This window comes from Lingula anatina, chromosome 2, assembly GCF_051362555.1.
Source record: "Lingula anatina isolate TDL-2025a chromosome 2, LinAna3.0, whole genome shotgun sequence".
Lineage (NCBI taxonomy): Eukaryota > Metazoa > Brachiopoda > Lingulata > Lingulida > Lingulidae > Lingula > Lingula anatina.
Window position 1 is genome coordinate 45,803,698 of NC_141768.1, and position 15,267 is coordinate 45,818,964.

General features: G+C 33.6%; 1 protein-coding gene across 4 annotated transcripts in view; it reads left to right on the forward strand.

Annotated features, from left to right (window-relative positions):
- Nucleotides 1–15,267, forward strand: part of LOC106161799 (protein trachealess) — a 62,507-nt gene that overhangs the window by 37,213 nt on the left and 10,027 nt on the right. For 3 of the 4 annotated variants that reach the window (XM_087006570.1, XM_087006569.1, XM_087006571.1), the window contains 8 exons: nucleotides 7,708–7,949; nucleotides 9,743–9,822; nucleotides 10,450–10,539; nucleotides 10,787–10,961; nucleotides 11,317–11,426; nucleotides 11,844–12,037; nucleotides 12,790–12,896; nucleotides 14,726–14,873. In XM_087006570.1, the coding sequence (XP_086862696.1) occupies nucleotides 7,708–7,949; nucleotides 9,743–9,822; nucleotides 10,450–10,539; nucleotides 10,787–10,961; nucleotides 11,317–11,426; nucleotides 11,844–12,037; nucleotides 12,790–12,896; nucleotides 14,726–14,873 (1,146 nt within the window). Of the gene's footprint in view, nucleotides 1–322; nucleotides 490–7,707; nucleotides 7,950–9,742; nucleotides 9,823–10,449; nucleotides 10,540–10,786; nucleotides 10,962–11,316; nucleotides 11,427–11,843; nucleotides 12,038–12,789; nucleotides 12,897–14,725; nucleotides 14,874–15,267 lie in introns of those variants that run through there. The other variant, XM_087006572.1, reaches the window with a different exon arrangement.

Sequence of the window (15,267 nt, forward strand, 5' to 3'; positions counted from 1 at the left end):
CTTCATTTTTTTTTGTGAAACCTCCCCAGTTTGCAGTTTTTTTTTCTGTATCCCATAATGCAACTCACTGAATCTTCCTATGGAAATATATAGTTATTTAGAATTGCTAATGAATAGGGAGTCTATTTTTATGGCATTAAAAAAACTGCCTAGAATGCTTGTTATGTGGCAGTATACTATGCGGAACGGACAAGTTTTATGCAAATCGATTGTGCCTGTACCATTAAAGTGCTTGCCCCATTTATTTCAAACCCACTATCTTTTTGCATATTATAAACATTATAAGTGGTTTTAGGGAGTGCATATATATAGTAAACCTTGGCTTGACTGTATGGGGATGAGGTCAGGGCTGCTTTACTTCTCCAAATATAGAACTAACACACAAGGGAAGGAGAGAGCATGGCCGATAATAATGTGGCTGAAAAAAATATCGCTGGAGCAACGTTGAAATTGACTTGAATAGGAGTCTGACTGACGAGAGGACATGCCGTAAGTAGCCTTTGATCATTATTCCACGGAGGTTTTTTTACCTCGAGGTCTTCAGGTGTCTCATGCCTGCTGGTAAATGGGGTTAGATATATGTTTTTAATAGCATTGATATTTTATTAGGACTCCCTCTTGTAGAGTTGCCATTTGCTGAGGAGATGTCCTTTATGAACTGCCTCTACAGTGGCATACGTATTGATGACTCGATATGGCTTAGTTGACAATGCTGTAGTGATTCCATTCAATTTTATTTTATGATTCTACTTCTTGATGATTTTTTTCTTGGCAGAACAACTACGCAGATAGGGGTATTGGCATTTTAATACTTACAGAATATTTAGTGAAAAGAGGAAATAGCCTGCATGATTTTGGTGATCTTTTGATATTTTTCTGAACTATGACAAGTTTTTTCTCTTTTTTTATATAGAATAAATGTTATGACCATAGAAAAAGATGTATTTTCTTCTTTTTGATGAAAAGGGAGATGGGGGCATTAAAAATTTAAGGAATGTTCAAAAGTTGTTTTGTGTTAAAGAACATGAAATTTACTTCTTTAGGAGGGCAAAAACAAAGAGATTTGTCACTAGCTGAGTTTGAAGAAATGAAAAGAATAAATCCCCAAAGCAAAAAATTGACCAGAACTGAAGTATTTTGTCTCCACTAGGTGACTAGCATAACCTGAGCATAGCAAGCAGGCAAATGTGCATTTGTGTTTCAACAGTCTGTTTTTTGTGGAATTTCATTCCATAGCCCTGTGTGTCACAAGTTGACCCAGGTGGCGACTTCAAACCTTGGTTTCCCCTTAATGTTTTTGTCTTATCTCTAGATCAGAGACCTGCCGTGCCACTTTTCCTAGTGTTGGTAGAGCATCATGATATATATACTTCTTCTTTTAGTGAATTCTGTCTTAGTGAATTCTGTCAAGAATACTTTTTCTGAAGACACAAATGCTTACAAGGCTGTTGTGTCCTGTTAAAGTTAGTGTCTAGAGATTATATTCTATGATATATTATTGTCTCAAAGAATTGTGATACTGTTTTCTTGTTTTGTTTGTAGGTTTATGGTTGGTATATAATTCCTCTGATTTTACTAGATAGTAATATAGGGGGTATCCATCATAAGCTAAAGTAACAAATAATTGATAAGAATACTAAACTGTGGCGTTACCAAGATTTTATGGTAGAGTTAAACATAAAGAAGTTCGTAGGATTAAACATGCATGTGTGTACACCCACGCACACACACATAGTCACACACACACATTCACACGTACACACACACACACACACACACACACACACACACACACACACTGTATTTATGTTGTATTTCCTATGTAAATGCACTATTTATGTTTTCTTGTCTGATAATTATCACCATTTTGTGGTGTCTGTTCATTTAATATAGATGATAATGTTTAAGCAGTGCTTTTTATGTAGATGCACATTGTGTCTCACAGTCTGTACATACAGCCATCACCTGCGTCTCTTGTCGCCGCCATGCACTTTTTACTGTTAAAGCAATATATGGAAAAGTGTTTGACTTATTATCCTAAACAAGTCCATAACCAGGGGGTTTCGGGGGGGGGGGGGGGGTTAGAAAGAAACACCCTTTTTGCTGGGGAAAAGGTTAGCTCTGAATAAAATGTGATCTGCGTAGGTACATGAAGATCTTATGGTAAAAGGTCCACTTTTTTAGAAAAAAGAGCCCCCCCCCCCCCTTCCCCTTTGAAATTGCTGACTACAGGCTTGCTCAAACTTACTGGAGTGATTTATTTTAGTATGGAATTTAATGTGGCATTAATTTAGCTTGATAAAGGTTGTGCTGTGAAAATATTTTAACTTGTGAGCTACCTAAATCAATAATAGTGAAATAAATAAATGGTTATAGATAAAACTAGTCTTTATAGGTGTATTTTTAGATGTTTTATCTGTTTGATGTCATAGAATTTTCTCCCACTTCTCAGAGAAGAGATGTACTTTTTTAGATATAAAACAGGAAGAAAAAAGAAAATAGGGTAAAGTATAAAATCTTTTATACTGACTAAAATCATTATTTGTTCTGATCTTACACATAAAGTGCCACCTCATAATTTTCTTTGAAAAATAAGAAGGAAACTCGGCACCATAGTATCCCATAGTTCTGAACTGTAGCATGTAAAGGTTACACCGAGGTTGCCATTGTCATTTGAGGTTAAGTGTTCTATTAGAACTGGTGATATATGACTTGACCTTTCTTTTCAGAAGGTCTGATGAACATCCCTCTTGTAACCCCCAGTTGAAAACTAACCTTAGTACAGAATGAGAACAATTTGAGAAGTTGTGAAACTCGACTCTTTGCGGTTGGACCACAGTAATGACCTTGATGTTGAAACTTATTGTCACCTTAAAGATAAAAGGAGGAATTACAATTTTTCACATTTTAGTCAAACTTTGGATGTTTGTTTAACAATTTTTTTTTACGCATTTCTTATCTATCTTGCTCTGAACAGTTTTATCTCCATATATCAGAAGGGGCATCTCTCTGGTTTGATTACAATGTGGCAGCATTTTTTAAGACATATTTTACCTATTCTATATCAATTTTAAAAATGGTATATTTGAGTCCTATGGAGATTATTTTTTGGGGGATAAAAATTAACGACCCTCTTAAAAACAGATAACAGAGCCAGGCTTAGATAATCAACATACATTTATCTACTAAAACTTTACCCTCTTGTCATATATACATACCCGTAGCTATAGAAAATCAGAGAGCACAGCGCCTCTGCTAAGGCACCTCAGTTCTCATTATATTAACCCCATAGCGCCGGGAACCGCACATATGCGGTTCATTTTAAAAAGTCCTCAGTGCCGGGAACCGCATATACGCGGTTTCTGTGTTTACATGCTTGTACTGTCCCCTGTCTTTTGTAACAATTCATGCTTCTATCACAAAACTAACTTAATGTTAGTTTTTTGTTTACTACCGGCTTTTGAAAGACGTGTAGCGAGAATTAAATAATGAAAATGCGGTTTATTTCAATCATTGTCGAGGCCCTACGAAGTCATAATGGCGGCGAGAAGTCAGCAGAAGTTATGGGTTGAGAAATGTTTTAGATTTGTTAGAAAATTCAGACTTCGGGAAGAGTCCTTGATAGATTTTGATACTCCGATAACTTCAAAGATGATGGAACTTTGCCGAGTATGAGTTGTCAGAGAGCAGATTCGGACGTGGGGCTTGATTTATGAAAAACGCTGATGATACTAACGGCAGTAACCAAGCAGACGACAATAGTAATTGGAATGGCTATATCGCTGATAAAATGACTGTAACCGTGGCAAGTCAGACTAAATGTTGCCTTGTGTGCTGCATCAACGTGTCTTTTCCTGCTTGTGTATTAATACAAATGTCATATGTTACGTTGAACTGCATCAAGATGTCTTTTCCTGCTTATGTCTAAGTACAAATGACATATGTTTACTTGTTTGCTGCATCAACATATGTCTTTTCCTGCTTGTGTGTAAATACAGATGTAATATGTTTACTAGTGCGCTGTATCAACATATCTTTTCCTGCTTGTGTATTACAAATGCCAAATGTACAAATGCCACGTTTACTTGTATTTTTATGATGCACTTTTTATTCACGAAAGTGTAATATTTGCTCATGATAATGTTTATATTCTTGTACATGGTTTGAGTGCTAAACAAAATTTTATGAGTATCCTGGTTCAGTTGATTAAAAAAACTATGAAAAACTATCTTAAAAAGCACTAAATTTACAGTCTTTTTGTAATTATTAAAGTAATTAGGTGGAAGTCTTCTAGTCAGCTAGCCTGCCTGTATATTGTGCAACTCTCTGACGTGATGCAAGTTTTTAGGTACAGCACGCATCCCAGAAAATTTATTAACAAAAACTAAAAAACTAAAACTCAAAAACTAAATAAGATATCTTTCTGAAATTTTCTGACATTGTTTAAGATATATTTCAAATGTTTATGAGAAAATTTCAACAAATTATTTGGTAAAGTGAAAAAGAATGTGCATGCTGAAATTAAAGTTTTGTTTTTTACTTCTCTTCGAGAAAAGCAAGTCTCATATTTAAACTCCTGCTATTTCTACCTAAGTTAACAAATGTGAATAAAACTGATATGACTTTAAAGCTCACATTCTTGGCTTTTTAAAAATGTACAGTTTATAGGTGTTTTCTAAAGAAGTGAATACATTATCATCGATTAAATGAGGCCGCCTGAAAAATTGAGTGCATCTGGGTAGAGGGCTCAGGACCAAGGGCACTTTCTAGGTCAGATGCTGCCAGGCTCTATGGGGTTAACTGCTTATTAATCAAATAGTAATGTACCTAAATTTTCAGTATTTATTTTAGTAAGCACATTAGTTATGTAGTAATTAGTAATAATGACCAAATTAGCCCTATCTTTTTAAAATGTCCTGGATCCAGATGGTGATCTGGATCACCCCCAAAATCTGTTCACATCACCTCCTTGGTAAAAGTAATAAAGTATAATAGATATAGAAAGAGAGAGAAGTATTTATGTGTACTTTGAGTGAGGAGCTTATATATCTAAAAGCATTCAGATAAAATAAAGAGCAACAATATATTGACATTATGTAACATTTCTATACACACAAAAAAGGATCTTTTCTGTAAGCTGTCAATATATATATATATTCCGATGCTGACCCATTTTTAGAATCAACTTGTAAACTATTTCAATATCATATAAAAATGTTTAAGACAAATTAGTTCTCATTAAAAAATGAGCAAGATATCTTGTCATTTTTCCCTGACAGCTGTTGCTGTTGAGAAAAAAAACCTGGTTGTTTGGTCCAACAAATAAGTATGTCCTCCTGACCTCGGCACACTTGACAGATGATAGATAGCCCAGCATATATTAAGTAAGATTGCAGTGCAGATTATACTTGTACATCTTTAAGTATTGTAGGGGTTTTCCTTACTGAGGCTATCTCTGGCTGGCCATCATATGCAAGGGGTAGGGTTTGAAAAAAATTGAAATAGAAAAAATTGGAACACGAAGTTGGTCTTTAAAAGTAATGTCTCCATCTTTTTGATGGGAAAATTGTGAATTTTACAGATACTGTATTCTTTTTAAGTCATTAATTTTAACAATTAGAATATTCCTATGGAGTGATAGCAACAAAATTGAAAAGCAGGCTACCTTATAGTTCTGTTCTTTATAGTGAAAGCATCATAAATGTTACCTAGAAATACATACATATTTTTACACATTATTTTTCCAAAATTATCTGAAAAATTGATAGGTTTTCCACATAAGAAAGACTGAGTCAATACCATACTTTGATCCAGTCATACTTGTCTACGGAAATGAAAAAAATTTGCCTGTTTTATAAAAAAAAGAAATTGCTAATGTTTTAGACAGCAGTTTGTTTTAAAGAATTGCTTTGAATGTATCTGAATTGAATTAGTCAAAAAAAAAAAAATCTGTTTAGAAGTTTGGACTTACGGTTGATCTGAAGACCCCCCCCCCCCCCCTCCACCTTTTTTTTTTCTTTCCGACACCAGGCCCAAGCAGGAACTGACATATTGACAAATGAATAGTTACATTTTAACATGAATATTTATGTACCTTGTAGTTTTACAGACTGTTTTCTTGTAATTCATATATTTAATTACTGGTAAACCGCAACTCCTTGGGTCAGGTCCAAGTTTATTTTGAGGATAGTTTTTTTTAAACTGGGAGTAAAATTGTTTTGTACCACTTGTTGTAGTAGTTGTTGCCATGAATACGTCACCATTGTCCAAACCAACAGTCAGAAAATAGGGTTTTTAATGACAAAATTAAAAAAAATGGACTGAAAATTTGATTTAATATTCATTGTAGATAGAAAAAAGGTCTTAGAAATAAGGTGTTGGATAAGGACACAAGTACACAAATGAAATAAAAGTCAGTTTAAGTCATGGTACTGATTCCATTACACATTTGTCTTCAAGTCCAGGCTTTGATGTCTTCCTCAATCTTTGTCAAGTTTCTAACTTCTGTCAGACATTTAGGAAAAAAACTAATGAACAAGAAATTAGAAATGGAAATTAAAAAATATGAAGGAATGCTTTGAATATTGATAATGGGGCTCTGTATGAGCAAATTCATTATTGAATTTGATAAGCTCATGTGCTTTTTGTTACATGTATATTTTTCTGGATAATTTTTCATACAAAAAATTGCTATTTCTATTCATTGAATAAACGCGAGATGCATAATTGGAAATAACTGGTTTGTATTTCTGTTAATAAAAGCAGTACTTAAAGCCCTCATGTTTTTAAACTTGATTTGATTCCTCGACTTCCCTTTCTTTGAATAATGCTCTCACTACAAATTCTTATAAAACAAGGATTGGATATGTTCTGCCTCTGATTAAGAAACTGGCAGAGGTCACATTGTCTGTTGTCTTCTGCAGAGTGACATCTTTGTGCTGTGTTCTACTTCAAGATTACCAGTATTCTGCTCAAATGGACTATGTTTTTTCAAGGGCAGAATTGAGTTTATTGAGTATAGACAATGATTATAATTTAGAGGTGTCAAGTGGTGGTTGGAGAAGGTATGGTAGGACTGTAAAAGAGATTTAGAGTTCTTTTTCTTTTGTTTTTTAAGATTAATGTTTTTCAAATATATACTATAATATTTTAAAAAACTTTCACTGCACTTACAAAAACCACAATGATGTTCTTGATATATTAACTATATGATAAAATGGCCCAATTTTAGGTATTAGGTTCTTTTTGTGAAGCAGGCTGCTTTGCAGTTTTAAGTCTGAAAAGATGGCCTTTTGTCAAGTTGGACTGATGGTCCTGAATGAAATGTTTGGATGAAATAAGAAGAAATTGTTGTTTCTTCAATACAGATCTGTCATTATTATATATTTATAAAGATACTTGGATGAAAGTTTGTCTCGTGAAAAAGTTTGTTTACAGAAAAAGATAAGTTGAACAATATTTTCAAACGAAAAGTAATAAAATGAGTTCTGAATCAGTTATATTGCTTTTTGTGTTTGAATCAGTTTGCCATTTTGTTTAATTATCCATGTATTATTATTTATTTTTATTTTTAATCTTTACACCTTACAGGAAATAAAGAAGGGATGATTTCAACTCAAGATGCTACAGAAGTGAAAAGAAAAAACTTCATGTTTTATACCTGATTTATTTGCTAGTACTTACAATTTTAATAATTACTCATTACAGCATACTGGAAATAAGGAAGGAACGATCACGAGATGCTGCACGCTCCAGACGTGGGAAAGAGAACTTCGAGTTTTACGAGTTGGCAAAGATGTTGCCGCTCCCGGGTGCCATCACTGGCCAGCTGGACAAGGCCTCCATTATCCGCCTCACCATCAGTTATCTCAAGCTGCGGGACTTCTCCAGCCATGGTGATCCTCCGTGGAGCAGAGACGGACCACCACCCAATAAGACCATTGCAAAAGGTGTGTAGTGGGTTTCACAAAAAAATAGAAAAGGAAAAAATCAGGGAGAAATTACTTACGAACTTGGCATTTGAAATTGCTTAAAGACAAGTGAGTGCCAAATATTTGATTTCCCTTGAAATTTTAATATTTTTCTTTACATCATTATATCTAAAACAATTCACAAGTATACCACATCTAAAACAGTTCACAGAATTACTATCCATCAATGCAATTTTGAGTTTTACATTTGTAGCTTTTGCATCACTGTTGTTGTCAGGATGGAGACTGGTCAATTTCAGTCACCCATGGCATCAAGAATAAGACATTTAGAACTCAAAAAGGGGTTTTCAGAGAATAATTTTCTCAATGGTTTTGGATAAGATGTACTTTGGTGATTAAGGGAAAATTGTTGCTATATCCAGGAAAAAATTTCAATACATGCATCTTTTATTTTACAAATTCAAGAAGGTAAGAAATTCATGCCCCGCCAGATGTGACTTAAATACTGAACATTGATTGACCAGATCCAGGAAAACCAGACATAAATGCCAAAGCCAGCAATTATCAGATTTTAACTTAACCCTTACACTGGTATGAGTTACAATTAATAATAATAATAAGAAGAAGAAGAAGAACAGAAACAACAAAAACAACGACAACAACAACAATATTGATTTATTTTGATTTATCCTTGATCAGTTTTCATAAGACCAGAGGCAGTTTGAATAACTGCTAATATGAAGGTTCAGATTTTCACCATCAGCAGAAACTGTCTACACAGTGACACCTCCTTTCTTGCATAGATATATCAAATTAAAAAAACCAGAGTTGGTGATTTCTGCAAATTGATGGTACGTGCAGTCTAGGCTTTACTGTACCTGTTCCCCTTACATATCATACTATATACCTGATTTATTTAGAATAAACAAGGTTGCTTTGTTGGGCTGAAATCCAAGCCATGTTCCCTTTGAGTGTACAGCATAATAGATGATGGTTATACGGCAAAAATTTGGATTTTCCTGGAATTTTCAGCAATTTACTTATAAATTCCGAAGTACAGTGTATTTATGCACTGAATCGTTCTTCAACAGTATATAAATTGTTTGTTATTTTTCTGTCATGACTATTCAGATTAAACAGGTACCTTTTTAGATATGCCGTATGGAAAGTTAACTTACAGATTGATAAATGGCTGCATTTTTCATTAGAAAATAAAGAATTTAAATAAGAATGTGAAGAAAGTTAAATTTTAGAACAAATTCATTAAAGTATTTTCTATGAACATCACTATCATCTTACGTGTCCATTAAAGAACAGAAAAATGCCCTCAGAACTTAGTATTCCTTACAAAAATATTCACTAGGACATCCTGTGTGACTCTATGGGACACTTAAGGATACTTTAAGGACTCTGTACAAGTCCTAAAGGCCTCTATAGGATATGTGTACAGCACCCCAGACTGATATAAACATACAGTAGCTTGTAGCCACTTACGATGTCAAAAAATCACACAGTAAATGGTATATAATTTCAACATACTGCACCTGTGGCAAATGTTATTAATACAAGCCGTATCTGATAATACGTAGACAGCAAAACTCCATTCATCTATTGTCTTGTTGTTATCTTTAGCATAATGTCTAGAATTTTTCTATAACAATTTTTTGTTACATGTATAGTTTACAACAACAACTTTTTATTCATTTTTATTGAAAAAGGATATATTGTTGAATACAGATATTATATGATATTGGATTTGGTTAATTATTCAAAAAATTTAATTGAAAGTATTCTTGTGATGTGTTTTGTAGGAAATCAGAGTCGAAGACGAAGTATGTCGGCAGTTGCCATGGAAATATTCGAAACCAGCCAAGGCTCACATATTTTACAGGCAAATATTAAAGCCAAACTCATTTTAGGATAGTATTATGTAATCCTATAAAAAATGACAACAGCTGTGTTCAACACTCAGTTACTGTAATGGTACTTTCTTTGATCAACAGCTGAAATCAGATTTTTTTTCTCCAATATTACTCTGTGTGTGTGATGTTAATATTAGAAAAAATCTGATATGTAGACTGTACATGGTAGAAGCTTTTTATGGAAATTTTTTTTCTTTTTTTTTTTGGCTGGCAAGTACTATAATCATGTGTAATTTTATATAGCAAATGATGATTTTACTAAATCTTTTGGAAACCAGTGAAAATGAATACGAAAAATTTAAGATGTAAATTATATATGTTTAGATTTTTGTTTTAGTCAATAAGCTCGAAAAATATGTGTCCAATAAAAAGTCTACCCAAGGTTAATAAGGAAAAAAAAAACAAAAAAAAAAACACTAATTTTTAACTGATCTTCAGTTACAGCAACAATATAATTAATATATTGTTTTTCTGATTTCGCCATTTCCATGACATTTAACCTTTTTTATATCCAATTGATAAATTTAATAAGTCCTAAAGTTGCAAAATCTAACATATACTGAATATTACATTTATTATAGACTTTTACATTACAGTCCCTGGATGGTTTTGGTTTTTCTTTAACAAATGATGGAAGATTTCTCTATATATCAGAAACCGTTTCCATTTATCTGGGGCTCTCACAGGTAAGATGCTCCATCATGATGTTACTTCATTTACCACTATGTAGCATTATTAATAGGAAGGTTGAAGAAAGGACATAAAACAGGTTTTCAAAAATGAAAGTTGCTTTTCAAAAATGAAAGTTGCTGTAGTTTTTAAAAGAAAGAATATTCATGAAAAATTGATCCCTATCACTGAGAGTCTTGTAGAGGTTTTTTTTTTTCTCACATCAACTGACATCTACATTAGTTCTCTGTATCTATGTATCAGGTGGAGATGACAGGCAGCAGCATCTTTGATTACATACACCAGCAGGATCACTCTGAGCTCTCAGATCAGTTTGGTCTCAATCCACCACAAGGAACGCCCTCTGGTGGCTCCACATCAGACGACTCATCTTCCACTGCAGGGACGCCAACCATAACTTCTCCCTTACATGAACGAGGTATGCAGGGGGAATGAATTGAAACAAAATTGTTAAGATTAATTGTCAGTCATCCAAAATACAATATTTTTGTAATTCAGTGTAAATTAGTTATTATCAGAATGTATATTCAACCCAAATATCAAGAAACATCTTCATATCATCTAAAATAAAGACCACATCACAATTATTCTGAGCTTATTTTAAAGCAATTCTTTTTTGATTATCTCTTTTTAAATTAAAAGTTGATTTCACCCTAATATCAGTAGATATCTTACTTCATTTAGAATATAAGAACATCAGTAATTGAGCCTGAAAGCATTTCAGCAGAAGTATTACAGCAAATGTTATAATCTTATCTCTGTATCTTTTCCAGCTGGTATCATGACCCCTAACCTAAGCAAAGGTTTTGACAGATCCTTCAGTATTCGTATGAAATCCACACTAACTAAGAGAGGTGTACATGTTAAAACATCTGGATATAGAGTAAGAATGTGTTATGATTGAAAAGCAAAAGGAAAAAAATTGTCACGTTGCAAGTTTTGTTCCATCTCTTATGTCTTGTTAATTTAGATTTGTAATATTTTTGTTGGTTTGCAGTACATCCAGATGAAGTCATTTGCTTCTCATAACTTCACATAAGAGACTTCATCTTTCAAAGCCGAAGAAATCTGATAAAGTGCATTTTCGATTCATTAATTTGTTTGCTGGTGGTACACAGTACAAGTAGTGCCACACACCTCTCTCTTCTACCATTCATTTGTTGTCAAAAATCACTGCAATATACTTATGCGTACTTCAATATGTTTTTTTTTTTTACCTACTTAATTTTGTAGTAAAAATAATTGCTGCTTTCTGACTTAATGAATTCCAATGTCATAAAAATGCTGTTTTTTTCACCAGGTAGTCCATATACTTGCTCATATGCGGCCACAGTTCAGTTTCTCCGTTAATAGGAAGCATCCCCCGCACCTTATTGGAATTGTTGGCATAGCACTGGCGCTGCCACCTCCAACTATAAGTGAATTACGGATGGAGAACGACACATTTGTGACGAGACTTGGTTTAGACTTTACTGTTTCTTATTGTGAACCAAAGTAAGTGGAGCAAAAAGTAGAATGTGTACAACTTCATTGTGAATATTATTTTCATAGTACAGATTTTCTTTTACAGTTTTTCAATATCGTTCTTGCTACTTGTCACTAATTATGGCCTTTGAACAAACTTCAAGGTGTTTTTGAAATTTATTAAATTTGGACATTTGACTTTTAAGATGTGTTGATGTTTATAACTCGTGTAGTGACACTGTTTACTCTGCTCTGGACTCTCCCTGGAATAGCAAGATCTGGATGTTTTTAACTAAATCAAATTTTAGCTTATTTCTAAATCTTAAACAGTGGTACATTTGGCAAAAAAGGGTAAATATATTACCTCTTCCTTAACCAATTTGAACATTTGGCTAAAATTTAGTGTCTAGAGAGAGTCCAGCTGTTAACTCTGTGGGTATTTTTCACAGTTTTATTGTTTTTGGATCTCTATCACAAGTTCAGTCTAATGTATTATATGTATTATATTATAGTCACAGCATCAGTAAAAATTGCCATAACAGTAAATACACATTTACAAAAATCAAAATCATGTTTTCACACTTGTAATCATTAAAACAATAATATTAATAATTATAACAAAAAATATAATGTAACAGTTATATTGTACAGAATAATACTTACATTGCTTCATGTCTACAAGAGATATCAAATACATTTTCAAGAACTACATTAAAATTGAAATTAAGTTTTATACAGAAAAAAAAAAATATTCAGATTTATTTTTGCTCAATTATTTCCAGAATTAGTGAATTGATGAACATATCTCCAGATGATCTCAACAACAGGAGTCTTTATGATTTCATTCATGCAGAAGATTTGAAGAGGATTCGGAAATCTCATGTAGATTGTGAGTGCAACAGTTGCAGTACAGTGTTAGCATGATGTATACCAGCTTCTTCATTTCTAATTTTCCATACAAACCCCCCTTTATTGTGTCTTAACTTCAACAACATTTGATAGAATTTTACCATACCAATCAGACGTTAGACCCATCTATTAACTTAGAGCCAGTTCACAATGAATTTATCGACCTAGATATTGCCACACCAACTCCGCAAGGACTCTCACTTATTAACATGCAAACTCCTGGCATTGAGAACAATACAGAAAAGTTGGTGCTGATATGAGTTTGTTGGAAACAAGGAGGCCTTACTCTGATTGCATTCAGCTAGAGTCCCCCTGGAGTTAGTGCACAGTAGCTGGTGCAATTGATTTATTGTGAATGGGCCCTTAGCCCTGTGCCCTAGCATCCAGATATAAAACTGGATACACATTGGTGCTTGGCACAATGAACTGCAATAACACTTACCACTGATTGTCAGCGTAAAAAGAGTGCACGAATGGAGGTTTAAATATGAAGAAGCTGTCAATATGGATCCAGCTGTCAATATGGTTAATATGGATCCATCACATTATTTACTGAAGATTTTCTTTTTCGCATTTTGAAATAATTTTGTACTTTTTGTGAGTTTTTTTGTGAAAACATTGTTCTTGTTCTGTTTTTTAAATTGCACACATGAATATAATATGTACAAAAAGCATTTTATTACTTTGTGGTAATTAATATACAGAAATATGTTAGTTTACAGAATATCAAGCAGTTCCGTATGCCATTTGGGTATTCATTCATTTATTGCCCTTTGGCCTATATGCTGCAGGCTACAATTGTTAAAATATGAGGTGAAGGTGTCACCAAGTGTTAAAGGACAACCTTGTTTATTGTCACATCTCCAGATTTTCTTCTTTGTTTTGAAAAAGGGCAATGACCTGGCAACAAAATTATAATTTCCATGTGAATAAGGTGTGGCCTGACCTGTGTTTGTTATATTTGAAGTGCATTCTAAGCTGGAGCTGGGGTCTGGTTCTCAGTTTGGGGCTAAAATTTCAGTCCACTAGGACTTCGATAAATTGCATTTCACAAAGATTCTAAATGTCACAGACCTCTTCTCTTTCTGAACTAAGACCCTTGAGCAAGTGATTGTCGTGACAGAAGTTGACACTCTCTGGGGTGTCAGTTGCCTAGTTGGGTATGTCACTTAGTACATTTATCGTGGGCAAATCACTCACGTAAGACTTCAAGTCAAAGTGGAAAGTCAACTTAGTGTAGTCAGCCACCCAATGTTAACAACCTTACCTCAGCCCAAGAACTAAGATTTATTGTGAAAGGGACCCCATGTGATGAACTTAAGATTTGAATTGGCTTGTGTTTAAATATATAATAAAAGGGATCCCCCCCCCCCCCTCCATTCCCTCTTTCACTTCATGTTTTTGACAGTTTCAAATGACACAGTTAATAATTCTGGTTGAAGAAAAGGAAAAAAAAATGATATAAAAATGTTGTCAGTTAGAATTGTAACTTTGGCTCAGAAGTTACTGTTGATGGCAAGCTTTTCAGTTGTCCAGGCAGTAGAAGAAAGATGTAATAAGAAGTATTTTGGTGAAGACTCTCATTAACTATGTCTGTTTCGCAATATTTATTAATTAATTTGTTGGTTTGTTGGTTGGTTAATCCACTGCATATGTTATGCCATATGAAAAACATTACATAACAATATACAACTTTTTCTTTTCCAGGAATTTTTATGTTTCATTATTAATTACCATCATTCCTGTCTAGTGCATGTGAAATTATGTAACATAAAATCTACTGAAACTTTCAATGTCTGCTGTTTCCAGTATTGTCAAAAGGCCAGGTGTTGACAGACTACTACCGTATGCTGAACAAACATGGTGGCTACGTATGGGTGCAGACATGTGCGATGATGATACTGAATAAGAATGATGAAGTTATCAGCACCATCATCGGAGTCAATACGGTATTAAGGTAATCAGATTGCCAAGACTGTTTCTAGTAATGATCCTAGCATGAAGATATTTTTTTCTGTCATAGATAAGATTGAATTGGTTTACATCATATTGCTAATATTTAATGAGACCTTGACTATCCCAGTATCTGTTTGTGACTGTTAGCTACTGAAGTGAAATAATAATTTAGAAACAACCTTGTCTTAAATAGAGATGGAGACTGATGGATTTCACTTGAAACAGTATAAAAAGAAAATTTAGAAACTGGGTAATAGACTTATTTTCCTAGTAGTTTTGAAAATATACCCTGGTGATTAAAGGGAAAACTGTCGACATTTCCAGGAGCTTTTTTTTTTTGTATAAATGTCAAACGCACATTATATGTTATAGAATTTTTAAGAACACCCTGTTAC